The sequence below is a fragment of the Bidens hawaiensis genome, unplaced genomic scaffold, assembly GCF_021521415.1.
Source record: "Bidens hawaiensis isolate Kalapana, Puna unplaced genomic scaffold, B.hawaiensis_p1.1 tig00005663_1, whole genome shotgun sequence".
In the NCBI taxonomy this organism is placed as follows: Eukaryota; Viridiplantae; Streptophyta; class Magnoliopsida; order Asterales; family Asteraceae; genus Bidens; species Bidens hawaiensis.
This window is the reverse complement of record NW_027491369.1, coordinates 232,179-258,826: the sequence shown is the minus strand read 5'-3', so window position 1 is coordinate 258,826 and position 26,648 is coordinate 232,179. Positions and strand designations below refer to the sequence as shown.

General features: G+C 36.5%; 3 protein-coding genes and 1 pseudogene across 6 annotated transcripts in view; 3 read left to right on the top strand and 1 right to left on the bottom strand.

Annotated features, from left to right (window-relative positions):
- Positions 1–26,648, top strand: part of LOC143630386 (uncharacterized) — a 181,434-nt gene that overhangs the window by 54,889 nt on the left and 99,897 nt on the right. The gene's annotated exons all lie outside the window — the stretch shown is intronic.
- LOC143630439 (putative E3 ubiquitin-protein ligase RZFP34) lies at positions 5,892–9,573 on the top strand (annotated as a pseudogene). Its single transcript, XR_013153165.1, has 11 exons — positions 5,892–7,216; positions 7,302–7,389; positions 7,481–7,538; positions 7,628–7,660; positions 7,771–7,847; positions 7,985–8,028; positions 8,395–8,435; positions 8,712–8,794; positions 8,881–8,972; positions 9,062–9,173; positions 9,258–9,573. The product of XR_013153165.1 is annotated as a putative E3 ubiquitin-protein ligase RZFP34 (transcript).
- Positions 14,837–17,364, bottom strand: LOC143630438 (FCS-Like Zinc finger 10-like). Of its 3 annotated transcripts, none has more exons than XR_013153164.1 (3): positions 15,831–16,879; positions 15,078–15,743; positions 14,837–15,046 (listed from the first exon to the last, which is right to left on the bottom strand). XR_013153164.1 is itself a non-coding variant. In XM_077099449.1 (3 exons), the coding sequence occupies exons 2-3, from the start codon at positions 16,766–16,768 to the stop codon at positions 15,602–15,604; spliced, it is 1,080 nt and encodes a 359-aa protein (XP_076955564.1). In that variant the 5' UTR covers positions 16,769–16,780; positions 17,233–17,364; the 3' UTR covers positions 14,837–15,601. The 3 variants fall into 3 exon arrangements, 2 of the variants coding, with proteins under 2 accessions (XP_076955564.1, XP_076955565.1); XM_077099449.1 differs by adding an exon at positions 17,233–17,364 and having other exon boundaries at positions 14,837–15,743; positions 15,831–16,780; XM_077099450.1 differs by adding an exon at positions 17,242–17,352 and having other exon boundaries at positions 14,837–15,743; positions 15,831–16,780.
- LOC143630418 (uncharacterized) lies at positions 24,291–25,088 on the top strand. The gene has a single exon (XM_077099437.1). It carries the CDS (start codon positions 24,291–24,293, stop codon positions 25,086–25,088), a length of 798 nt encoding a protein of 265 aa, XP_076955552.1.

Here is a 26,648-nt window from a genome sequence, read left to right as displayed (position 1 = left end):
ACAACTTAAACATGAAACAAAGTCAGAACTTCAACGGCCACCACTCCCGAACAAGTCCTGGATGTGTGGTGGTGCTCGTTTGGCTTCCAAAAGTTCGTCAAGCTTTTTGTTGAGCGTGACGATTTCTCGGTTGAGAAAGTTAAGTTTGGAAGTCACATCCTTGTGGTGGCCATCCACAACATGGAAGTTCTCGAACCTAAGAAGGTCGACTTTGTTAATCAACTCGACTACTCGAGCCTCGGTTTGCATGTTGCTCTCAACTTGATCTCTTACGATGCATTGGATTTTCATGATTTGTTCCTCGAGGAAGGAAGATTCATGTTGTTTCCTCATCTTCACTGGCCTCCATTCAACCTGTTTTCCTTCTATTTAGGTAGTTTTTGTTTGGTGTGAATGGAATAATGAATTTATGCATGCATTATATAGAGACTGGAAAGTTGAACACGACACTGTGTTTTTGGAAGCACGGCCCCGTGCTGCTAGAAGAATAAATGTTTCTGAGTCAGAGAATTGTACGGAGTCAGCGCGTATCATGCTGAAGATTCTGGGGTGACCACGGCCTCGTGCTTAGGAAAGCACGGCCCGTGCATTTTGTCACAGTGATTTTTTTCTTTTAAATTTTCAAAACGATTTAAGATCCGGAATTTTAGAATGACGTTTATTGTGATAATTTGGAAGTTTGGTCATCTAAAAATTACTTTTCATTAAATAAAGATACTAGAACAATTTCGGGATAAGCCCAGGTTTCCTAAGAAAAGAAAAATAATCGGGTTAAGCCCGAAGTCCTAACACATTGTGTTTAATGCACTTGTTTACACATAAAAACATAAAATTAAATTTCCTAGAGTTCCCCGAAAGGCTCTCCTCCTCCGAATGGTCCTGGTGGTGGAAAATACGTGAAACCGGGAACTTGAAACTGGAGTTGCTCGTTGATGTCTCGAAGTTCCATTTTTCATGTTTTCTATTGATTCGGCGAGTTGCACGAGACGCATCTCCGCAAGGAGATTCATTTCGGTGAGTTCTTTCACGAGTTCTTGAAGTTTCAAGAGAAGCTCGGTTTTGGAAACATGGCGGGCATCGTTTCTCGGATGTCGGGAAACGGGAATTGCTTCATTCATCTCAGTTGGCATGCTGAATTTTCAGAGGTTTTTGGTTTTGGTTTTGGTTTGTGCAAGAAATGCAATGACACAAGGTGCCTTTTATAACCAAACAGGAAACCGAGCACGGTACCGTGCTTTTGGAAGCACGCCCGTGTTTTTGTTCTGACAATTCTGTTATAAGCCAGTCTGACTGAGATTTTTGCACCGAATATGCCAGCCCGCATTTTTAGGCACAGGACCGTGCTTTTGGAAGCACGCCCCCGTGTTTTTAAATTCTTTTTTTTTTTTAGGTTTAAAAATTTAACTATTTACAGGGCCTAGTTTTGCAAAGGTCTTGGCCAGACCTTATTTCCTTAATTTCTTAATCAAGAAATTTGGAGGGTTAATACCTCCAACACTTCTTTAAGTGGACTGTCGATATATGGCTTTAATCGATGTCCATTTACCTTGAACTTCTGGCCGTTTGAATTTGAAATTTCGATGGTTCCATAGTCAAAAACTGTTTCAACCACGTATGGACCTGTCCATCGGGATTTCAGTTTTCCTGGGAAAAGACGTAAACGAGCGTTGTATAACAATACACGATCGCCGGCTTGAAATTTTTTGTTTCCTTTTAAATGAACGTCGTGTATGCGTTTAATCTTTTCCTTGTATGACCATGAATTTTCATAGGCCATTGTTCTCAGTTCCTCGAGCTCACGAATTTGATCTTCCCGGTTTGCTCCGGCGGACGTTAGATCAAAATTCACTGCTCTAAGGGCCTAGTAGGCTTTGTGTTTTAATTCTACTGGTAGATGACATGCCTTCCCGTAAACGAGCTTGAAGGGTGTCGTTATTATGGGAGTTTTGTAGGCCGTCCTAAGGGCCCACAATGCGTCATCTAACTTTTTTGCCCAATTTTTGCGATTCATCACCACACTTCTTTCCAGAATTCTCTTAATTCCTCGATTCGAGACTTCCACCTGTCCACTGGTCTGCGGGTGATATGGTGTTGCCAGTCGGTGGTGAACCCCGTATCGTGCTAAGACCTTGTCCATCAGGGTGTTACAGAAGTGAGTACCTCTGTCGCTGATGAGGGCTTTTGGCGTTCCAAATTTTGAGAATAACTTTTTCAGAAATCGTACAACTACTCGAGCATCGTTGGTGGGAAGAGCTTGTGCTTCTACCCATTTAGATACGTAGTCGACTGCTACAAGGATGTATTTATTTCCGAATGAGTTAGGAAATGGCCCCATGAAACCTATCCCCCATACATCAAAGATTTCACAAATTTGAATGCCTTTTTGAGCCATCTCATTTTTGGCTGAGATGTTTCCGGATCTTTGACAAGCATCGCATGCTTGGATCAAAGTATGTGTATCTTTGTATATAGTGGGCCAGAAAAATCCTGCATCAAACACTTTTTTGACCGTGGTGGCGGTACTGTGGTGTCCGCCTGTTGGTCCTTCATGGCAGTGTTTGAGAATGTCTAAGGCTTCCTTGCCTGCTAAGCACCTATGAATGACTTGATCCGCACCTATCTTAAACACGTATGGATCTTCCCAGAAGTAAAACTTAAAATCGGAGAAGAATTTCTTCCGATGTTGACGGGTGAGTCCTTTTCTGAGGATCCTACAAGCTAAGTAATTTGCGAAATCGGCATACCAAGGACTTTCGTCCTTTTCTTCTATCACTTCTTGAATGTGCATGAGGACTTCATGTGGGAAATTATCATTGATAATTTCTTTGTGAAGTTCTTTGAAAGTTGGACATTCTAAACGTGAAAGATGGTTTGCGGCTACATTTCTGCTCCTTTCTTGTCTTTAACTTCGATGTCGAATTCTTGGAGTAGTAGGATCCATCGGATGAGTCTAGGTTTGGCATCTTTTTGTTGAATAGGTATCGTATTGCGGCATGATCGGTGTAAATTATGGTTTTGGAAAGAACTAAGTAGGATCTAAATTTTTCAAAGGCAAATACTACTGCTAGTAACTCTTTTTCTGTTGTGGTATAATTTTCTTGTGCATCGTTAAGAGTTTTACTAGCATAGTAAATTAGGTGAAAGTGTTTTTCTTTGCGTTGTCCGAGTACGGCTCCAACTACAAAGTCACTTGCATCGCACATGATTTCGAAGGGAAGGATCCAATCGGGTGTGGTCATGATTGGTGCGTTGACAAGTTTGTCTTTTAATGTATTAAATGATTCAATACATTCCTCGGAGAAGACAAACGGTGCATCTTTCTCCAGAAGTTTGGTCATAGGTCTTGAAATTTTTGAGAAGTATTTTATAAGCGGCGGTAGAAGCGTGCGTGACCTAGAAAACTTCTAATGGATTTGACTGAAGTTGGCGACGGAAGTTTGGATATGAATTATATTTTGGCCCTATCAACTTCTAGTCCGTTTTGAGAAATCTTGTGACCAAGAACAATGCCTTCTTTTACCATAAAGTGGCATTTTTCCCAGTTGAGCACTAGATTTACTTCTTCACACCTAGCCAACTTTGTCTAGGTTTTTCAGACAATGATCAAAGGAGTTTCCAAAGACTGAGAAGTCGTCCATAAAAACTTCCATAGAGTTTTCGATCATTTCATGAAAGATGGCCACCATGCAACGTTGGAAGGTGGCTGGAGCATTACATAGTCCAAATGGCATTCTTCGGTAAGCGAAGGTTCCGTACGGACATGTAAAAGTAGTTTTCTCCTGATCTTCAGGAGCAATGGGAATCTGAAAGTATCCGGAGAATTCATCAAGAAAACAGTATAACATTTTTGTAATCTTGATCCCAATCTAGTCTAGGTCTTCCTGGTCATATCCGAGCCACAATTTATAAACAATCATTATTTTGGTTTTCTCTAGTGTGACACGAAAAATAATTTTCAAGCAAAATCGGTCATGCTTGAATAATTCCCTTTCATTCTAGTTTGAACCCCTTTGGTATCTATCATGGGGCCTGATAATGTATGTGTAAATCTATATACCACTAATGAGTTTGTTGAAAGTTAACCTTAAAAGTTTCTTAGTTTCTTGTCTATAAAAATGTTCTATATTTACTTACTAAATAAATGAGAAAACGTAACCCTTACAAATTGTATAAACACAAGTCAATCACAAAAAAACAAAAGACAATGTAAAAGTGATTCACATACCTTACACGTCTAATACACATCCACATCTTGACCATTGTGTGGCATAAACTAAGGTTTCATTTGTAGAATTCAATATTCCGGGTGACTACTAAAGATATTTTTATATATTATCCCATCAATTATTGTGATTGTGTGGCGTAATCGCATAAACTAATATTAGGCATAGGTTATCTACATATCCTTTGACTTATTCACTTACTAAACCATACGATCGTATGGCTTTTATACGATCGTATAAGATTGTAGCTTTTGTCAGATTCTCGCAGCCTTTATCTGTGTCAGGAACATTCCATACGATAATATGGACACATACGATCGTATAGCTTGTTTTTTTAAAGGAAAATTGGTTTTTATTGGTTCCAACTATTGCCTTTTGGTCATTGTCGGTCTCAACTAACGAATTGGTCACTGATGGTCCCAACTTTTAATGTTGTTGGTGCATAATGTCAGTAGTTCAGTATCTTGTGTTTTGTATGTGTCTGTAATCGTGTTAGATTGTTTGTGTTGGTTTTGAATATTGATTTACACAAGTTCGCCTGGGATGTAGGCGAACTTGGAGACAAGCGAAGTTGTGACAACTTCGCCTAGTATGTTAGGCGAAGTTGTCGAGGTTATTTAAACCTCACTTCAGCTTGGTTTTAGTTAAGTCTTTCCAGAACGTGTATTTGTGATAATCGATATCACGTGTTGAAGTGTTGCAATACAATCGTGTTTATTAGTATTGTAACGTGTGTTTGCTTATTGGTTCAACGTATCATATATCTTACGCTCGTATCGTATTACGTGGGGATTCCGCACCCTCGTGTTACGAGATACTCCTGTGTAGATCCGGCTAGGAACCTACAAATGTATTTGTTCCTAATGGTCCGCGACTAACAGAATCCTAACGCCGTTAGTTTCAGGTCACCGGAAAAACGTTTTTGGCCGGGAAAGTCATTTTTTTTTTGCCGGAAAACACCACCTGAACACTGCCACCACCACCAATTGACTCACCTCCAACCAACCACCATCACTTAAGCACCATCAACTGATTCCGACGTTGGTTCTAGGGTTCCGGCGACCTCAATAATTGGGGCTGTTAGTAGAAAAATGTTCTTAAAGGTACGATACAAAGTTACCATTATGTTTATGACAACAATGTTGAGTTTTCGGGAAAAAATGTGCATTTTCCGGCAAAAAACGTTTTTTCGGCGACCTGAAACTAACGACGTTAGAATTCTGTTAGTCGCGGACCGTTAGGAACAAATACGTTAAAAGTTGGGACCGTCAGCAGCCAATTCGTTAGTTGGGACCGGCAGCGACCAAAAGACAATTGTTGGGACCAATAAAAACCACTTTTCCTTTTTTTAACAATCTGTAACTTTTGTGAGTTTTTTAAACAGGCAACTATACGATCTTTTTTAACAATCTCCTTCATGTTTATATATTAAAACCGGTAGAATATTATATCACGTCCGGAATATTGTGTCGTATCAAATAATAAACTGAATATTATATCACGTCGGAATATTGTATTGTGCCGTTGCGTAAAACGAGGGTAAGTACGTACGGGATATCATATCATATATCATGCAGAATTCATTTCAATGTATATCACGTTTGGTTTTATTCGTAATTTATTTATTATTAAATTCTTTTAATTTTAATTGCTTTATGTTGATAATTTTTGTTAATTTAGGTTTTCGTGGCTGAATGTCATTTATGCGTTAACATTTTGTGCTTGTGATTTTAGGGTTAGGAAACTAGTTATAGTAATTAGTGACACTGTAACAACTGCATGTTAGTTTCATGTTGTGGTGAAATTGAATTCGGTTTATTTGGTTTTACTTGGCCTGTTATATTCATATGTTTTGTTTACGCGGTGAACGAGTGATTTGTTTGGTTTTGATTAGGCCAATTGATTTGATGTAATTTTTTTAGCAATGTAAGGATAGGAGGATTCGCCTAAATCTTGTTGAGTCGTTTTCATAAGCAGCGTTATGTGTTCGGTTTGAGAAATTAATTTTCATAAATAGTAAGAGAATTTGTCCATCTTCCATATGTTGTGTCTGATATGGAAGAAAATCTGAATAAGAACCATGTGCTTCCGAAATTGATATTCAAAGCGGCATTAGTTGTGTTTGTTTGGTTTTTTGTCGAATAATCAAAAATGGAAAATCAGATATGTTCATTCACCATTTCACCAAGCCTCCATCTATCTCTTAACCATTGCAAACTGCCCCCATGTCTCTTCTTTATAAAGTTAATAACTCTGCAGTCCATTCAGTTAAACTCGAGAGTCAATAGCTTGGGGACGGTGTAATTCTTCAAGTGTTGGTGCAGAAAGCCAGTTGAGGTAGTTTTTCCCTTGATGGGCAGGAAATTTATTAGATATCTGCACCGGTGGTGCTTTCTTCACGTTGTTTGTCTTTTTTTTTCATTGAGGGCGTACTTGATTTTGTGATCTATTACTTTTACCTTAGGTTTAACCACTTTTTCGTGGTATCTTAATTAGATGGATGTGGGCCTATTCAAGAACCAAGAAACCGTGCATTGGATACCTTCATTTCTCTTGGACGCGTGGAATTCTCTCACTCATGAACTTTTATTATATTACATTTGATTGTTTTTGTGATGACTGGTTGCAGCTGTTCAACGTTTGGTTGGATTATGTTGTTGCTGATTTCAACTCACGTGCTGCTGTGTGAGAGAAAGCCACATTGTCACTGGATGGACAACTAGATATGTCTTCTATAGACCTAGGATATTTTGCTTAATGTGTTCTTAAATGCAGGTGCTTTCTGCTGTATTAGTTGTTAATTTGATCCTAGTCTGAATGGAGGATCATACAAGTTTGCACCTTCAAGGAAGCAACACAGAATCTGCAACACACGCTTTTGCTGTCACAGAGGAACCAAAGCTAGAAAATCACCATATTCATGGAGATGGTGAGCCTGATGTTGCAGAATCCGTGAACTCAGATGTTGTTGATGATGAATCCCTTGAATATGGGTACTCTTTCTGTGACTTGTATTCTGTTATTTGTAGTAAATATATATCTAGCACGGGTCAATAAACTGTTTCTGTTTCTTGACAGATGTGCTCACTACCGTTGAAGATGCAGAATACGGGCCCCATGTTGTAATGAGATATTTGACTGTCGTCATTGCCATAATGAGGCGAAGGTATGTAAGAAAAAGTAAAAGAAAATAACAATGTTACACTTTACGTGGATACTGAAAATGGTATTTTGGACTGTTGGTTTTTTTGGTACAGAATGACATTAATGTCAATCAAGAAGAGGCATACCATCCCTCGCCATGAGGTCCAACAGGTAGCTTACTTTTAAAAGTTAAACGTGTTCTCAAAAATACTTTCTTTTGCTGGGCACATGAAGCATATTTGGTGTTGTCTTACTTTCAGGTTATATGCACTCTTTGTGGCACAGAACAAGAAGTGAGTGTTTTTAGTGTTGCTGTTTTTTTCATGTGCAAGTGATCCGGAATGCTGGACCTGAGCTTTCTCAAAAAATCATTTATTAACCGTGTTGCTGCTTGTCCTTTTAGGTTCGACAAATGTGTGTCAACTGTGGCGTGTGCATGGGCAAATACTTTTGTGGGCATGCAAGCTTTTTGATGATGATGTAAGTCCTCATTTTGTACTTTTTCTTTATCAGAGGAAGCTTCTGTAAACAGGTTTTGATGTAGCCTCATGTTTTCCATGAAGCCGTTTTCTTGATTTGGCATAAGAGTATCTAATTTCTTGCTCTCTGCTTTGCAGATATCCAAGAGACAGTATCACTGTGATGGTTGTGGTATTTGCAGGTACTAATTTCACGCTATTTACAGTTGGATATTCCTATGTGTTGACCAAAGTAGAGTTAATACCGGAAAGATATTAATCTCAATCTCTTATGGGAACTACTGGTATACAGATACCGGTTTTGTTGACCTAGGATACATAACTCTTGGATATGTAATCTTCCAGTTATTCAAGATACACAAATATAGTAACAATAATTACTGTAGATTGTCAATATAGCTAAATGTTTTAATACAACCTACAGATCCTTATAATCTGATATAATGTGTGCTTTTAGTATTGTAAATAGCCTTTCTTCGGTATGTTTTGATAATATGGTGAATTTAATGACACCTCCTGACTTGCATATGTTTTTCTGTTTTGATCAGAATTGGTGGACAGGAGAACTTTTTTCACTGTGACAAATGCCGTAAGTCCTCTCTCTCTATGATGCAATCTAGTATGAGTAGTTAAATTTTCATGTTTTTCTGGTTAGATCAGAATCGTCAACTGTTAATATCTAATGCTAGTCAAAACAAGTAACTTTTTAGTGCTAACCTAAACAAGTTGGGCCGAATTGGTTGAACCTGCAAACAGCGTTTTGTTTTATGTTCCAAATGGTTATGATGTTAAAAGGATTCTGAACCAATATTATCACATCAATCTATTGGACTCATTCTTGTGTATCTATCTTGTTGGGATACAGGATGTTGCTACTCAAATATTCTGAAGGACAGTCACCCGTGTGTTGAAGGAGCAATGCACCATGACTGCCCTGTAAGCTTCGAGGTTTGCATCTTCACCTTACTTAATCCCACTTGTATGCATCTTCTGGAAACACACTAAAATGGCACATATATTTGGTGGTTTTGCAGTATTTGTTTGACTCCTTAGATGATGTTGCAGCCATGCCCTGTGGACATACCATTCATAAGAAGTGTTTAAAGGAAATGCAGAAACATATGCAGTAAGTAAATCTAATACATCAGCAGATTTCAAGAAATTGAAGATGATTTTATAAAAGTTAATAAATTGGTGGTTGACTAATTTTGGCAGATACGCGTGCCCGCTCTGCTTTAAGTCGGTCTGGGATATGTCAAAGATTTGGGAGAAACTTGACATGGAAATCGCAGCTACCCCGATGCCCGAATTCTATCAGAACAAATCGGTAGGCCATCTTTCTTTGTCCTTGCATTTCAACTTTCTGGAGTTCTGTTTCTATAATTTATGTTTTGCTTTCTCGTTTTTGAAGATATGGATTCTGTGCAATGACTGTGGAGCGAATTCAGAAGTGCCTTTTCATATTGTGGCTCATAAGTGTCCAAATTGCAAGTCTTACAACACTCGCCAAACATGAGGTTGAGATCGGGTGGTATTTTGTTCTTTCTGGTTCTATATGTTCACAATGGGATTGGTCTCTGATGGGTTATCGTGGCTAGTGGTTCAGTGTTGATAAATGTTGGGTTTTGTTTCTAGAGATTTTGTTATGGTCCTTTGGGCACCTTGGCATTGTAAATTCTGCAAATCTTATCCTGGTGTATAATATGATGTATGATTTTTAATCGTGATTGCATGGCTTGAAAACTTATATAAGAAACATGTTAGATAACAAAATTCATTTCGAGTACATAAATAGGTGTAGGCATATATTAGAATTATATTTTATATTTGGTAAACTTATCGTCCATTAACTGCTAATTATATTTATGTTTTGTGGTAGTTGTGACTAGACGTGCACAAATCGGGTACAGTTGAAAAACCCGAACCGGTTCAGAACCGGTTTTTTTCACACCGGGTAGGAAATGGCACCGGTTTCAGTCAGGAACCAGTTCGGTTCCCGACCCGAACCGATGCCTCAAAATGCCAACTTTTAGGAACCGGGTAGGGTAGGAACCGGGACCGGTTATTACGTAAAAACCGGTTCTGCCGGTTTTTTTTGAAATTCAAATAAAAGAGCCGTTATAAACCGGTTCCAACGGCTATATAGCCGTTTTTGACCGTTGGAACCGGTTTTTTTTACTATAATTAGGTTATTTACATTTTATAAATAGCAAGTTGATGATATGTGCAACACATCGAACATGAAAAAAATCCCCTAAACAAGGTGATGAATATTTAATGATAAATTTTTCGGCCGCCTTAGTATTGTTTGAAGCGTTGTCAAACGAAATCGAAAATATTTTATTTCTCAAGTTGTAAGTCGTTATAACTTCATCAAGTAATTCAAACAATTTTTCGGCGGTATGTGGGAACGGGAAGTTTTCAAAAGCGATGGTGCGTTTCATCAATTGCCATGTCACCGGATCAACCCAATGAGCGGTGACACATATGTATGATTCGGGCAACCCGTGTGGTGCCGACCAAACATCGGTAGTTAAACTAACCATCGCTTGTAAAGAATGAAAAAGCTCGATTAACTCTTTTTTAGCACACTCCCACAACTTGATACAGTGACGTCTTAAGGTAGTACGACTTACATGTGTGTATCGCGGTTGTAGAGTTTCTCGAATCAACGACGTCAAATCCAGGTCATCAAAGTGGTTAAACGGCAAACCTCGTTGAATAACGAACTTTGCCATTCTACCTTGAACTTGAGTCATGTTGTAACGAAATAGTGTACCATCTTTACCCAAGTCAACTTGATCGGTCACGCCAATCCCATTCAACGCCTTGCAATATGGCTTCTCGATGTGCTTTCTCAAAGTCGAGTTGGAATCGTGCTTTAATTGTGTTCCACATAGTTTGCAACGAGCCTTTTGATAACCTTCAGCATTCACAACCAAATCCCAATTCTTCCATATGTCTTGGTTGAGGTTATGGGTGACGACCGCAAGAACATTTGGGTCCTCCATAGGAGGAACGGGTTTAATAAAAACACTTTTCTTAGCCTTCTTGTTAGTTTTTTTTATGGGTGCCATAATAATATTTAGTTGGATGGTCGGGTTTGCTAAAGGAGACGTATTTTAATTTGTTTTTGAGTTTGGTGGTGAAACAAGTAATGGAAAACAACTTATATATAGGTTTTGGGCTACAAGAACCGGTTCCAATGGCTATATTACCGTTGGAACCGGTTACAACGGCTCTTTTGAGGTTCCAACGGCTCTTTTGTTTCTCAAAAACCGGTTCCAACGGCTATATTACCGTTGGAACCGGTTCCAACGGCTCTTTTGTTTCTCAAAAACCGGTTCCAACGGCTAGTTTGACCTGTGTTTGACCTTTTAAAAAAAAACCCCGCCGGAACCGGTTTTTTCGGGTAGAAACCGGACCGGGTACAATTAGGAACTGGGTAGGAACCGGGTTGGAACCGATTGGGAAATACAAATAGGGGAACCGGGTATGATTTTCGGGTACAAAAATACCCAAACCGGATATTTGGTCCATCAGGTAGGAACTGGAACCGGTTCCGGGTCAGTTCCACCGGTTCGGTTCCAAAACTGGTTTTTTTGTGCACGTCTAGTTGTGACCTTTTAAGTTGAACCCTAAATTAAATTTTTTCTCCAAATTTTGCAACTGACTACGTCTAAAAGTTAAAATACTATTTCCAATTAACACTTCAATTTCTATTTTATTTAACGATTTAAGGTATTAATTTTTGCTTATACATATACAATATCGGACCAGATGAAAGCTTGACTCGAGATTGATTTGACAAAAGCTTAATTCCCGCTCTTGAACTCGACTTGAACTTGACAAAAGCGTGACTCGAATTAGAAAGATTTAAATTGTCAACCAAAGTGAACCCACTTTAAAGATTTGGCCCTCTCATAATTACGGATCTAGCCTTGTCTTTGGCTATGTCCTTTTATCCCTTTTTTCTAACTTACAACAACTACCACCACTACCACCTTCAACCAAAATGGTAGGGTCTCATACATGCATTATTGTTTTTGTACCCTGTCTCTTAGAAAACAACATTTTTAAAAGTATAAAACGATTTAAAATTTTTAATTTTTACTAGGTGTAAACTAAGCTGGCTAATCTTCGCTAAATTCGAGTTTGGTTCCTTTTGAATTCTATGTTTAAAGCATAAACTTGACTTGGGAGTAACTTTATAAACTCGATCGGACACGAATAGTTTATAACTTTCATTTATGTTTAATTGTTTTCATGTATTTATAATTTTATGTATAGCTTTTAGTGATTAAATATCTTAAACTTAATTCGACTCGTCTCAAGCTTTAAGTGTGCCATTTCAAATAACTCGTGAGTGACACCGAGGATTGCTATCTAGTTTATGATTCTTTTACACCACAATTTATAAACGGCATTACAGTGTGAAGTTACTTTTCGGGTGGGGTAACTCTAGTGTAACTAAATTGACCGGCACAACACCTTAGTGATTTAGGGTCCCCTAAAGTAACTCGTTCAAGCCATTATCTTTCAAGGATGCCCATCCATTCACCCAATCATGAGTTACAAAAATACACAAATAAAGAATTTTGCGATTGAGAATGTTACCCATGGTCGGTTTAGTGGTTATACCGATTGTCAATTTTATTTATGAAAAAGCGAATAACCTTTTTGAAAGGTTTTTCTTAGTTTGTCAGGATTTGAATCCAAGATCAAAGGCCATTTGGTCTAACGGTACCAAAGCTTTAGATAACGTTTTGTACTTTTATATGGTGATGATTCCAATCCTGTGGTTGTCAAAAATTGTATAATTTAGTAGTATAGTTAAAGAGTGTATAAGTTATCGTTTTAGAAAAAGGATTTGAATTTGAATATGAGATTTCTCATTCAAGTAATCTCTTAAAAATATATTGATATTGTTAATGCACTCCGTATTCTTTCTTAGATGTAACTGTGAGTGTTTAATATAATAGTTAAAACATTTCTAAATTAGTTATATTTATTATATTACACTTTCAATTTAATATAGTATTTGTTTTTTATGTAATAGTTAAAACATTTCTAAATTAATTATGACATAATTTGGTTCTTCAATCCAGTCGACATGTCCAACAAGTGAACCACTAAGGCAGCTAGTTCGATAACCAGTCCGGTTACGAAAACAATGCACTTGAGTGTTTATATATTTACTGTATTCTGTTTTAAGAGGCAGGCAACATAATAAGCATGGGCCTAGAAAGATAAAGTTAAAGTCTTTACAAGAAAGATGCATTTGATGCAATGACATTGATGCACACATGGGTGAGGGTCCAACACTAACAAGCTCTTCATGGAAGGACCAATCATGTATACAAAAGGGTAAACCACATCAATGCATCAACTACTTGTACCTTACAACCCAAAAATCAATCTCATTCATGTCTCATGAGTCAAGATTTTCGAAACCTATGTCAGAAATGTAAAAAATCACAAAGTTGTACAATAAAATATGCTTTAGGATGCTTGTAGAGGTGTAAACAAGCTTAACCGAGACTAGACTCGAGCTCAACTTGTTTCGAGTTCTTTTTTTAAAGGCTCAAGCTTTAGTGTCAATTTCCAAGCTAGGGCTCAGCTTGCTATTAATATATTAACTAATTTATAGACGCTTTTAACTGTTTTTATAATATTGAGAAAAAGTGAAAAACCTTAAACGAGCCTAAGCCCGGCTCAAACTCGTGTAGTACCTTAAACAAGCCAAAAGCTCGGTTTGTGCTCAACTGTGAAGTGTGAAATTAATACATAGAAATCCAAAAGAGGTAAAAACTTAAAAAACACACGAGGCTCGACGAGCCTAAACGAACTTTATTTGAGGCTCAGCTCGGCTCACTTTGGGTTTTTTATTGATCTGATCTCAAGTAGCTGGTAAGTGGCTTGACTTGTTTGCACCCCTAGTTACTTTCTTGCTAACACTATGAAGACTTGTACCGTACAACCCATAGTCCGTTACATCAAAATCCCATGTTTTTCCAAACCCATGTCAGAATGGAAAGAAATGAGGTACAGTCGTACAGAAAATAATAATGCATTTGAATGCGTACAGATTACAAATACCAATGCAATTGTGATGTTGAGGTTCAGCATCAAGACTTGCTTAAATGGTGTAAAAAGTAAAAACATCCATCATTTATATCCGACTAGAGTTTTGATTCAAGCAATTACATCTCAAGATTTACGGGACAATGAGTTTTAGCTTATACTGTATTGAATGAGAAATGAAGATTTGGGATGAAGCCTGCAATGGGCCTTTGAGCGGCAGGTTTTCCCCGAAACAAGATTTGGTGTGCTTTATTCGTTGGTCATTAAAAAATATCTAAGATTTACCAAATCGTACCAGATTGTATGTATTGGTTACCTAAAAAGTAACAAAAAATTGTGACCGTCACCTATGTACGAGTGTTCTCACTAACTTTCCCTCAAACACGTGTGTAGTGGGTTTAATTAAAATCACAAGTATTTTTAAACCATTTTTATTAAAAAAAAAATGTAAGTTGGGTGGTTTGATTGGTTAGAAAAGAATTTGGCCTTCACACTTGTTAAGAAACCTCTGGCACCCAAACCCCTTGTTGACGCCTGTTACGCGTTCTAGTGTTTAACTCCCCAGCCATGTGATGTGGCATGGGGTGCTATTCCAAATTTTCAATACACTTGGTCTGAGAATGCCAAGAATTCACAAAGAAATGATGAATTAGAAATGCTTGTGGTGTACAACTATCAATGCAAGATAAAGACTTGCTTGACAACATTGTAAAAAGATCATTTACAAATTATAACAAAATCAGAATCTTGATTCTTGATTCAGGCAATTATGGTCCAAGATTTTCCCAACCCAAATCACAAAAAGAAAATGTACACATCATGCATTTAGGATGCTTGTACAGTACAACCATTAATGCAATTGTGATGTTAGGGTCAAGATCAAGACTTTTGCTAACATTAATACCAATTTATATCCCATCATAATTCTAATTTTAAGCTGTTACATCCCAAGATCTTCCAAACCCATATCAGAATGCCAAGAATTAATGCTAAAAATAGGCTCATACCGTACAACTACCGACGCAACTGTGATGTCGAGGTTCAAGATCAGGACTTTCTTGTAACATTCATCAAGATTTTCCAAACCCATATCATAATTACCAAGAAATTACAAAACTTGACAAGAAATAATGCATTATTGTAGAACTACCAATGCAAACGTAACCTTTCAGTTCAAGTTCAAAACTTGCATGCTAACATTATGTAAAAAGATCATTTATATTCATTCAAAGACTTGATTTAGGAGGCTTATACATCAACTCCTTATAATTAGTCCAAGTAAGATGGTCTTGGTGTTACCATTTCATTCTCATATTAAGACTCTTAACTAAAAGAAGCCTCAAGAGTAGAGATATCTATCATCAATGTCAAAATATTGCAGAAAATAAAGATACAAAACTAGCTGGTTCAGCAGTTACCAATCAGCCACTAAAACCATGAAATATGAAACACATTCAGCAACATATGACAAGAGACCACACACTTCAAAACAAGATCATCCATGGCCGCCATAAAAAAACAAACACAGCTCTTATCAAACGGGTAATCATAATCATTAACGTGTGGTTTCTTCTCATACGTCATTGAATCGAGTTTCATCGTTCATAGGCTTAATAGTAGATTGAACAGCTAACAAAAACACAAAAATACCAGCTTTCTTGTTAAATCCGTTTATGCAGCAGCGATGAACATTGAGGTCTCAAAACGTTTCTCAGTTTGTGAAGACGAACCCGCGTCGTTGTTCTTCTCCATCTCTTCCTCAATCAATATCTCCTCTGATCTGCAATCCAAACTGCAAAATGCTTTCTCACCTCTAAAACACAGACAAAAAGATCAACTTTCGGTCAAAAAGTCAAAACACGTGCAAAATCGAGCATGATTCAAAGTATAGAGACCAAACCTGTACATATAGATATCTTCGCCCTCGAGTTTCTTCTTGCAAGAGTAGCAAAAGCTCAAGAAATCATCAGAGGGGTAAAAATTCACAGCTTCACACGGTTTAACCTCGTGTTCTTCAGATTTAGCAATAAACTCATTCTCGCGACGTTCTAAAATACAGTCACCAAAAATATGAGTTGTTTTCGGGTTCGGACCGTGTTTTCTAACACAAGTATAATCCTCAGATAGCTCAATCTCACTTGCTGAGAGTGAAGCCACTAAATCTTGTCCCGGGTTCAGATGGGTCGGGCCAGTTGTTAAACGGGTCGAGTTTGACCCGATGTTTGCAGAATCCAAAGAATTAGACCAGAACTTAGCAGACGGTTCTTGAACTATAGGATTAATCAGTTTAGGGTTGGACTTTGTAAGATTACTGGAAAAAACTGCACAATTCTTAGGAAGTGAGTATGAAAAGGAGTCAAACGGGTCAAAATTAGCGGGTTTCAAACTCCGGTTGTTCAATATTTGGGGTCCAAAAAGAACGCTCTTGCTGTCAGATGAACGGAGTATTTTACCGGATGACGGTTTCGTCTCATCATCAAGAGCTTCTATAATGCCTAAACCTACTTTGTGACAATCCCAACTCTTGTGAGTCGACTCGGTCGGTTTGGATGAAGCCCTAATAGTTAAATTCCCAAAATTTGGTTTTGAAAAAACCTTGAAATCCAAAGGGGAAGTGGGACTTCTAACGGAATCAGATTCCGAGTTTTTCGGGTTTAGCCCTCCTACAAAGAGACCAGGAAGAGTGAAAAAGGAATTGGTTTTCGGTTTCTGTTTCAAGAAAGCATCAGAATTTGCATAACAAGACTCATTAGAATAATAAGCATCAGGTATCAGATTTTGAGTCTGACCCATGTTTTGTTGATCTTTCTGGTCTGATCTGCTTCTCTTCCTCAACATATCTCACACAACCTGTTTTGGCAAAATTACATAAAAACCCTTGCTTTAATCTTCAAGAAAAAAAATAATATCATCAAATCCAAAAATCAGTAACCAGTGATATAAACCCTAATAATATCTAGTTCTACCAATGTGCATTGTGCATAAACAGTGTCATCATATTAATTATTATTATTATTAAATGAAACAAAGAGTAAAAAGCAACCAGATGATCAATTCCAGAAACCCCTTTAGATCAAATAGTCAAGAAAAAAAGTCAAAATAGTCAAACATCAAGAAACAATGAAAACCCTAAAGATTATTAATTTATTAACAGTTTGAACCCAGAAAAGAAGCTGTAATCATCAAGTATTGAAGATGAGAAAGGGGGAAACAGGAGGTTCAACAACAATAATAATAATAATAATAAGTCTTAAGAAGGAAGCAAAAAAGGATGAAAGAAATTTGGTGAAAAATAAACAGACCTCACTCACAAAGAGATGATGATATGAAATGATTTGATGTTGAGAGCCTGTAAATGCATAAATTGTTTTCTCCTCTATGCTTTTGCTTTGTGTGAAACAAACTTGTACTCTTTTACTTTCTCTCTCATGCATCAAAATCAGAGAACAAATACAAATACATATACATACCTCTCTCTTTCTGTAGTGGGGTGATTTCATGTATGTATACGTGTGTGAGTGTATATATAATTATTTGCAGTGATTTTGTTTGTATTTAATTTCTTTTCTTAATAATAATAAAAGAACTATAGTTGGATTAAATGATTGGATGTTATATTAGATTTTTACTAATTAAACCGAGTAAACAAATGTGTAAGTATTAATTAACAACCAAAATAAAACATTCATGGTAAAATAATTACTAAAAATGGTTTTCTTGCTTAATGATTTTTTTGTTTACTCGTTAATAATGGCGTACGTGGGAATTTATGTTAAGGGCACAATAATTTTTTTACAGTCAATTGTTTATCGTTAAGTATTGATTTTTTTCATATTTGTTCAGGTCGGTTCACCTAATAAAAAAGGAAAAACATAAATTTTCCGGGTGCAACTTTAATAGTGAGATATGGCTCCATCACGGTATTTAAAAATAATGGTATTTAAATTTCATATTTCCAGACGGTTTTTTAAAATCGAGTTTTTGATTTTTGGTTTGTTTTGAGCCAATACAAACTCATGCGCACCCTACAACCGGCGTCAGTAAGCTTCTCAGAAGTATAGTCGATTCATTTTTAAGTTTAAAAAAATCCACCCGTGGGTGGGGTTGGTTAATAAAAAATAAAATCTACTGTTATAATAAACAAAAACATTGTTGTGCCACATGACACTTAATTGTTTTATTTTTGTGACAAGTGGCATCATTATTGTCTAACATTGAAGTCAAAACTATCTAATTAAAACAATTAATAAATATTTTAAAATTTTCATATTAATGATTTATCTGTGATTTAATAGTAGTAAATAAAGTAAAAAATAAATAAATAAAATAATGTATGTAGAACTTTTGAAACTCATTTTAGTGTGTGTAAATTCGTGTTGTATGTTTTTAGTTTATTAATTACCAATTCAGAAGGTGTCACTATTTGTCTTTACTCTAAGCAATACGAGAAAATGGTTCATCTCACTTGATTATTTTTTTACTTTTAATTCTATATAATAAACTTTTTTATATGTATTGATAACATTTGTTACAGTGACATAATTCAACACTCAAGGAGAATAATTTATTGATGATGGAGCATATTAGTGCCTTTTCTTTTATATCTAATTATTATGTGAATTTTTTATGTCACATGTTAACTAATAGTGAAATTCATTATGCTTATTATACTTCATTTGCAGGTAAGGTATTATAGAAACTTGCATCAACAAGAGAGTTTCGGGCCAAACTGATATAAAAATAGAGTTGTTTTGATCCCCGTAATACAGTGGTACCATAGTGAGTTTTTGTTTATATTCATGACACAAAATTCATATCTTCTTTGATGACTATCATTGTGTTGTCTATTACTGGAACAACACTCATTTTTTTTTAAATTTAAAATCTTGTAAGTTGAGACCATAAAGTATAATTGACTACTATAAATGATAAGGAAATTGTTGTAATTATTGGTGTTGCATACTGATTCTATACAAAATCATTGTGAGATTACAAAATCATTGTGAGATCATGATTAGGGCGTTTGAAATAATAATTTGTTTCTTTTAAATTGGTTGTTTAATATTATGAATTATTTGTGTTGTATTCTTTATACAAGAATCTCGAAATTGTTTGATATAAGGGAGGAATGATGGTTTGGATTTTAGTGAGATGCTTATTTGTTGTGAATAAACCATTTGCAACATTTTTTTTTGTCACAACAAGTTCCACTTGAAACAGACCCACTATTCGTATGACTTAGAACATGTTGGGGAAGTTCAACTTGTATTTAACCATTTAAGTAAACAGGTCAAATTTGCTACTTGTGTTCTCTTATAGCTAGCAAATAGGCGCCTCGTGTCAGCCGGCGCAACGTATAAGAACTGATTTGGTTAGTACACAATTATTTTTTTTACTATTACACACAAATATAAAACTCACTATAACCGTTAAGTTTCTTGTATATTGTTGGAGTTGAGTAAAATGTGTTAAGATCATCATCTGAAGTTATAAGTTTAGTAAGACGACATGTTTGAAATTGAAAAAAATTGTTATAAAATGCCTATCACTTTATTGGTATTACACTTTCTTTGCCGATATTACCAAATATGTAGTTGCCATACTTACAAGTCTATAAATTATAACATAAGGCATGAATTAGAAAAAAAGACATGAAGTAAGCCACACAAGTTTATTTTTTATTAGTTATGAATGCTTAATAATTAATATCATTAAACCCCAAATTTGAATGTTTTGGTAATTTTTTTTACCAATAGAAACTATTGTAGTTATTAGTTCAGTAGAAAGATATGTGAGACTAAACGTACCACCCCCTCCTCTACTTGTCATACACCTTCATTAAGACTTTTTATTCTTTTAACAATTTTATTTGACATATTACTCCTCTATAACATTTTTTTTTTTGCATTCTATAGTTTTCTATTAAAATATCAAACCAAAAACCATAAAATTTTTATTTTTATATTTATTTTTTTGTATGTCACTCTTTTGTGCTTATTTTTCTTGATCATAATAATATTTTATTATTATTAGTGTCCATGTATATGTATATATATATATATATATATTGATATATATTTGGTCATATTCATGTACATTAAAAAGCTATATTAGAAAACTTTCATAATATGAAATTTGTTTTAAAAAAAATACAAACTATCTCTAAAAACTATTAAAAAAACAACTACCTCGATGTGACATGAGCGTAAAGAGGGTTCAAGAATTGATTTTCTTTTTATAAAGAAATAAAACAATTATAGAAAAAAACATATTTTTAAATAATAAAAATGTTTATTATAAATAAGAAAAAGTGATATTTTGTTATTTAAAAAATAATTTCTAAATATTAATAATAATAATAATAATAATAATAATAATAAACAAAATGAAAAACAAAACAAAAAAAGTTTGAATTGTATTAATGAAATACTTGAGAGTTATATTTAGTAAAAATGAGGGAGGTATGGTACGTTTAGCGGCACCCTTTGCAATATAAAGAGCATAATTCATATAATAAGATAACGAATGAGATATATTTTTTCAAACACGTGTAATACACGGGTTCCTAGCCTAGTTCATTATAAAGTAGGTATTCCCATGCTCGTCTTTGGCCAACTGGTTAAGAGTTTAATCTTGTTACGAACAATAATACTTTTAATTTATAGGTATAATAAGGAGAAAGGCAAATAAGTTGGTACAATTTCATTTTATTATCAAACTTGAAGAAAATTTAAATCAATATTAGTTAGGGTGATGTTAGAGACACCACCCAAAAATTAAAACACCCACCCACTACGCGACTTATCGACCGATCCGCAGAGGATCACACCTTTTTGTCCTATTATGTCAATAGGTTTTGTCTTATTATGTTTGTACCAAATGCGCGGCTGATTGAGCAATCCGCCGCTTATCGAGTACACATCAACATCGGCATATCAAATCCGTCATAAACCGTACCTAATACGCCGAGGATCGATTGATCCATCGCTGATCATGTCAATAATTTAATTTTGGCACATCCGTCTCCCTTTCTCTACATATATCATGCTCATTTCTCATATATCATCAAAATATTGTAGACAATATTTTTCATTGATTAGATATAGAAAGTATTTGTGTTTTGTGTTTGTTAAACTATAATGGATTTATATGATATTTTGTTTGGTGACGGGAACGACGAGCAGTCGGGCTACGCATACAACGATCAGCCGGAGCAGTCGGGCTTGCCAGATTTGAATGAACTTCCCGACTTGAACCATGAGCTGGGGTATGGAAATATCGAGCAATATGACTTACCAAATCCTGACCAGGTTATTTAGTGTGTTTATATAGTACAACAACGCGTTAGTTATTTTTTAAATATTATACGTTGTCTTGCCAAAATAATTTTTATCAGGGGTATATCATATACGGCGGTAGTCACCCTTCGTGGCCGGAGGATAATAGGACATCGTCTAATACATATGAGGCCAGATTCGAGGAGTCTTATGGTCAATCTTCGCAACAGTTACATGTAGACGGTCCGTATTACGGAACTCAGAATTCGTACCAGTTACCTTTAAGAGAGCAACCATACATGTCAAGACCAGTCACGAGCAACGTCGTTGATGGCATTCAAGAGGGTCACCGCGAAGGAGGCGATGACGATGTTGTTGTTGACGATGATGATGATGATGATGATGGTGGTGGTGGTGGTGGTGGTGGTGGTGGTGATCGTTTCATACGGGAGACGTCATTTTCTTATGTAACTAATAATGTATGGCCTATTTTTTTTTTAAAAAAATATTATTATTCTTTTTCAACACGTTACTAAATATTACTTTATTTACATTACTTGATATCAGTATTTTGATTCTGTTGCTGAGTTGGTGGATTGGGTTAAGAAGACAGGACGTGAGCATGGTTGTGTTATCTCAGTCCAACGTTCAAGGGAGAGAAGTGTTGAACTTGTATGCAATCGAGGTGGGGAACACTCAAGGGAACGGTGAGGCATACCGGGGGTATTAAAAGGGGTTGTCCATTTAAACTTGTCGGGAGGTACAACGCGCCAGGTGATTGTTGGAAGGTAGAGGTTGTCAACGAGACGCACAACCACGATTCAGTTTTGTTTGAGGAGGGGAACCCGACACTAAGGAAACTGACCGACGAGGAAATTGATATGGTTGCGACGTTGCATAGGCAGGGTCTGAAGCCTGCTAAAATTAAGTCTGCCCTAAAAAAAAGCTTTCCCGGTAACAAATGTATTACTAGGGATATAAACAACGTCATGAAGGTTCTTCGTGACCAAGATAAAATTGGTGACACCCCCATTCGGTACTTGTTGTCAGAATATTATTATTTTGTAAGTGTCTTTTTAATATATATTATTTTGAATATATATTGTTTTGTTTTATCATATATAAAAAATATATATTCTGTAAGATTTAATAAGAATATTATTAATAATATCATTTTATTATAATAATCATGTTTAATAAGAATATTTGTAATATTTATTAATTTTTTGTAAACCCAACGTAGGTACTTGAAAACTTTCTTCAAACCCATGGGTTTACCTTTTACACATGGGAGAATCCTTCCACCAATAGGACGGAGAATGTTTTCTTTTCTCACGAGAAGTCGCATACCATGTGGCGTGCGTTCCCAGATTTGCTGCTGATTGACACGACGTACAACACCAACATGTACAAGTGGCCGTTCGTTCAGTTTGTTGGTGTGACGTCGACATCAAAGTCTTTCTCTATTGCGCTCGCAGTTATCTTTAGGGAGCAAGAGTGTAACTTCACATGGGCCCTTGAACGCCTTAAAGACATGCTCGTCGACTGCAGGGAGCCGCGTGTCATCCTGACTGACAGGGACCAAGCCTTGATGAATGCCTGTGAAACAGTCTTTCCCAATGCTACCAAAAACCTTTGTAGGTGGCACATCATGAAGAACATACAGAGAAAACATAAGAGTCTTTTCCAGGATGATATCTCTAAATCATTCAATTACTGGTGGAAAGTATTGTATGAGTCGCCAACAAAATCTATGTACGACTACAACTGCGGTCAAATGGAAGCCGCGTTAGCTGGACACGGCAGACGTGGTAAGTCTTTGTCCTTTATGTAAACATGATTTTAGATTCTAGTTGTACATTGCCTAAATTGTTTTTTTTTATTATTTGTTTGTAGAGGCTTGGTATTATATTCATGACAACTGGTTGGTACCCTACAAAGAGAAGTTCATGTCGTGCTGGATTGACGACCGACTAAACTTCGGCGAGCATACAACAAACAGAGTAGAGGGCCAACACGCAAACTTGAAGAGACACCTTTCGGGGCCGAACAACTCGCTAGACTCTATTGCGGCGTTTGCCCTTGAAGTCGTGAATTCTCAAATGAAAGAAATCAGTGCGACCCTTGAAGACTCCCTTGTTAGGATCAAGAAGTACCATCAGTTGACTTTGTTTGAAAAGCTACATAACAGGGTGTCACTTTTTGCTATCGCTAAACTTGACAAAGAGCTGACCTTGCTTGACACATTGCTAGATACGAGGGCGGAGTGCGACCACCAGTTACAAACATCATGGGGCTTGTCGTGTGCTTGTAAGCTTAACTGGCACACTATTAACGATATACGCATTCCATTAAAAGACATAGACCCCTTTTGGAGGAAGCTCGATTTCAGTCCGGCGTCTGTTGGACACGAAGAACCAGACTATGAAGCGGAACTGGAACATGTGAAAAAACAAGTTCTAGGACTAAACAACCGAATGCAAAAAAAAAGTCTATTCTCAAAGATAATGGAAATCAAACAAGGAGGAGCCTGAGAAACGAGACGACCCTAGGGGGCATCCAAATCTAAACCAACAAGCCAAGAAAAGAGATACCCCTAGACAGAGCTCGTACTCCCCGTCCCCGTTAACTGATACCCACAGACACAGGTCGTACTCCCCGTCCCCGTCAACTGATCCCCACAAACACAGCTCCTACACCCCCTCCCCGTCATTTGATCCCCACAGGCACAGCTCCTACGCTACCTCCCCGTCATTTGATCCCCACAGGCACAGCTCCTACGCTACCTCCCCGTCATTTGATCCCCACAGGCACAGCTCCTACGCTACCTCCCCGTCATTTGATCCCACAGGCACAGCTCCTACGCTACCTCCCCGTCATTTGATTCCCACAAGCACAGCTCCTACGCTACCTCCCCGTCATTTGATCCCCACAGGCACAGCTCCTACGCTACCTCCCCGTCATTTGATCCCCACAGGCACAGCTCCTACGCTACCTCCCCGTCATTTGATCCCCACAGGCACAGCTCCTACGCTACCTCTCCGTCAATTGATCCCCACAGACACAGCTCCTACGCACCCTTTATGTCACAGCAACCAACACCCGAAGCCCCCACCCAATATTTTTCGCGTTCCCAGTCTCAGTCACATGCCCGATTTAAGATACCTAAACCACCGAAACGCTCATCTAAAAAGCATGAGACTCCAACCGACCTTCGTTTTCCATTACTGCGTGACCCTAAGGGCGTCCCAATCGTAGAAAGTTATAGGCACCTCATTCCCACCTGGGCATACCCGTTCATTTCAGGAATAAAAGATGTAAAGCCAGATGATAATTGCGGTTTTAGAGCAATCGCTGTCAGCTTAGGCATGCGTCAACAGAACTGGAAGGAGGTCAGAGCAAGCATGAGGAATGAGATGGTCACTAACAAATCCTGGTGGAGCCAAAGGTTGAACTACGAGGTAACCGGTAATTATGACACGGTTCGTGATTCGCTGGACTGCTCAACGTCTGCTTTATTCCAGCAAAAGAGTAGGTGGTTTAAGTTACCTGGGCACGGACACGTAGTGGCTCAGACGTATGACTGTGTTTTAATCAACCTCCATCTGACCTCCAGTGAGAGTTACTTCCCAATGAGAATGAGTCCGGAACCACTATCTCAGATTCCGGTAATAGTAGTGTTAAATGTTAAGGATAATCATTGGCTCAACATACAATTAGAAGGGAATTTCCCCGTGCCGCTACCAGCACGTCAATGGGAAGGATACGCCAACGAAGTGGCGCACGAATGGAGGTTTTTGTACGAAGATCGTATAAAAGAGTATATGCAAATAAGGGAAACTTGGCGAGTGCAAGCTGAAGAGCCAGTTTATTTAGGATGATTTGTAAAATGTTTGTGTTATTAAATAAAAATAACTTGATAAAATATATAACTTTAAAAGGTGATTGTGTAGATGTTATTTTGAAAACGTGAGCGATCGATTTACCATGAGGTTTTCTGTGTTAACAAAGATGGCGCCGATGCCTGTATTGGGTTTCCTGTATCAACAAAGATGGCACCCATGGTAAATCGCGAGAGCTTCCACAACGGTACCTGTATAGGGTACCTTATTTAAAGTTATCCCGTGTATACTGGCGGATTTGATAACCAGGTGGCTGGAGTGCTCCGACCAACAGAGATACGCGGGCTTAAAGATTCTACCCCATTTACAGTGGGGCAAAGAGATGATGTGTTGATGCTGTTTTGGAGTGCTTATCCAGAAGAACTGATAATAAACCAGAAGATGATTAGGAATTAGTCGTTGTATAGAATTTGATGTAATATCCAGTGTAATTTACTATTGGTTTAATATAAAATTTGTGTTTTTATTTGTATAAATCTGTTTATTTAAAACATGATAAAAAATTATTTAAAAATATAAGAAATGATATTTAAAAAATACTATATTTTGTTAATATGTTCATTTAAAAAAATAACATATTTTTTAAACAAATATATTTTATGATATATTTGTTTAAAAATATAAAACATGATAACATGTATAACTTAAATATAATATATTTTTAAAATAATATTTTCGAGAATAAATTTAAAATAAAAAATTATTTTAAAATATAAAACATGATATTTGATGATATATTTGTTTAAAAATATAAAACATGATAACATGTATAACTTAAATATAATATATTTTTTAAAATAATATTTTCGAGAAAATAAAAAATTATTTCAAAATATGAAACATGATATTTAAAAATATAAAACGTTATAAAAAATCTAACTTATAAATAATTTATTTTTAAAAAAATCTAACTTATAAAATATAACTTTTATGAAAAATTAAAAAATTTCATTAAAAAAACGTTAATTAGAAAAAAAAATATAACAGAACCATAAATATTAAAATAATAATAAATATCTTCAAAAAGTAAATCGGATCCGTCACTTAGGGGTCGATCCGCGGTGGATTATGCTCTAAATCGGATCCGCGGCTTAGTGGTCGATCCGCGGCTTATCGAATTTATTTTTTGAAGATGTTAAATACCCACAGTTTCTAACCGTTCAAATCGCCAAAATCAAAATAAACGCTCAACCTTTCACTCAAAACATCCCCCAGATTATACCACCAAAACCACCACCGCCACCAGAAAATAATGACAACGGGGGTTCGAAAATAGCATCTACACAGCCATAATAATTTTCTTTCAGAAATAGTGGTGGCTGTGTGAATGTTATTTTGGAGTCCGTTATTATTACAAAATAAAGGCCCAGATAAAACCACATTTTGGCAGAAAATAATGACGACGGAGTCCGAAAATAGCTTCTATGCAGCCATAATAATTTCGTTCTGAGATAGTGGTGGCTGCATAGATGTTATTTTGGAGTCCGTTATTATTACAAAATAGATTTTAAAAATATATATATAAATATATATTTATTA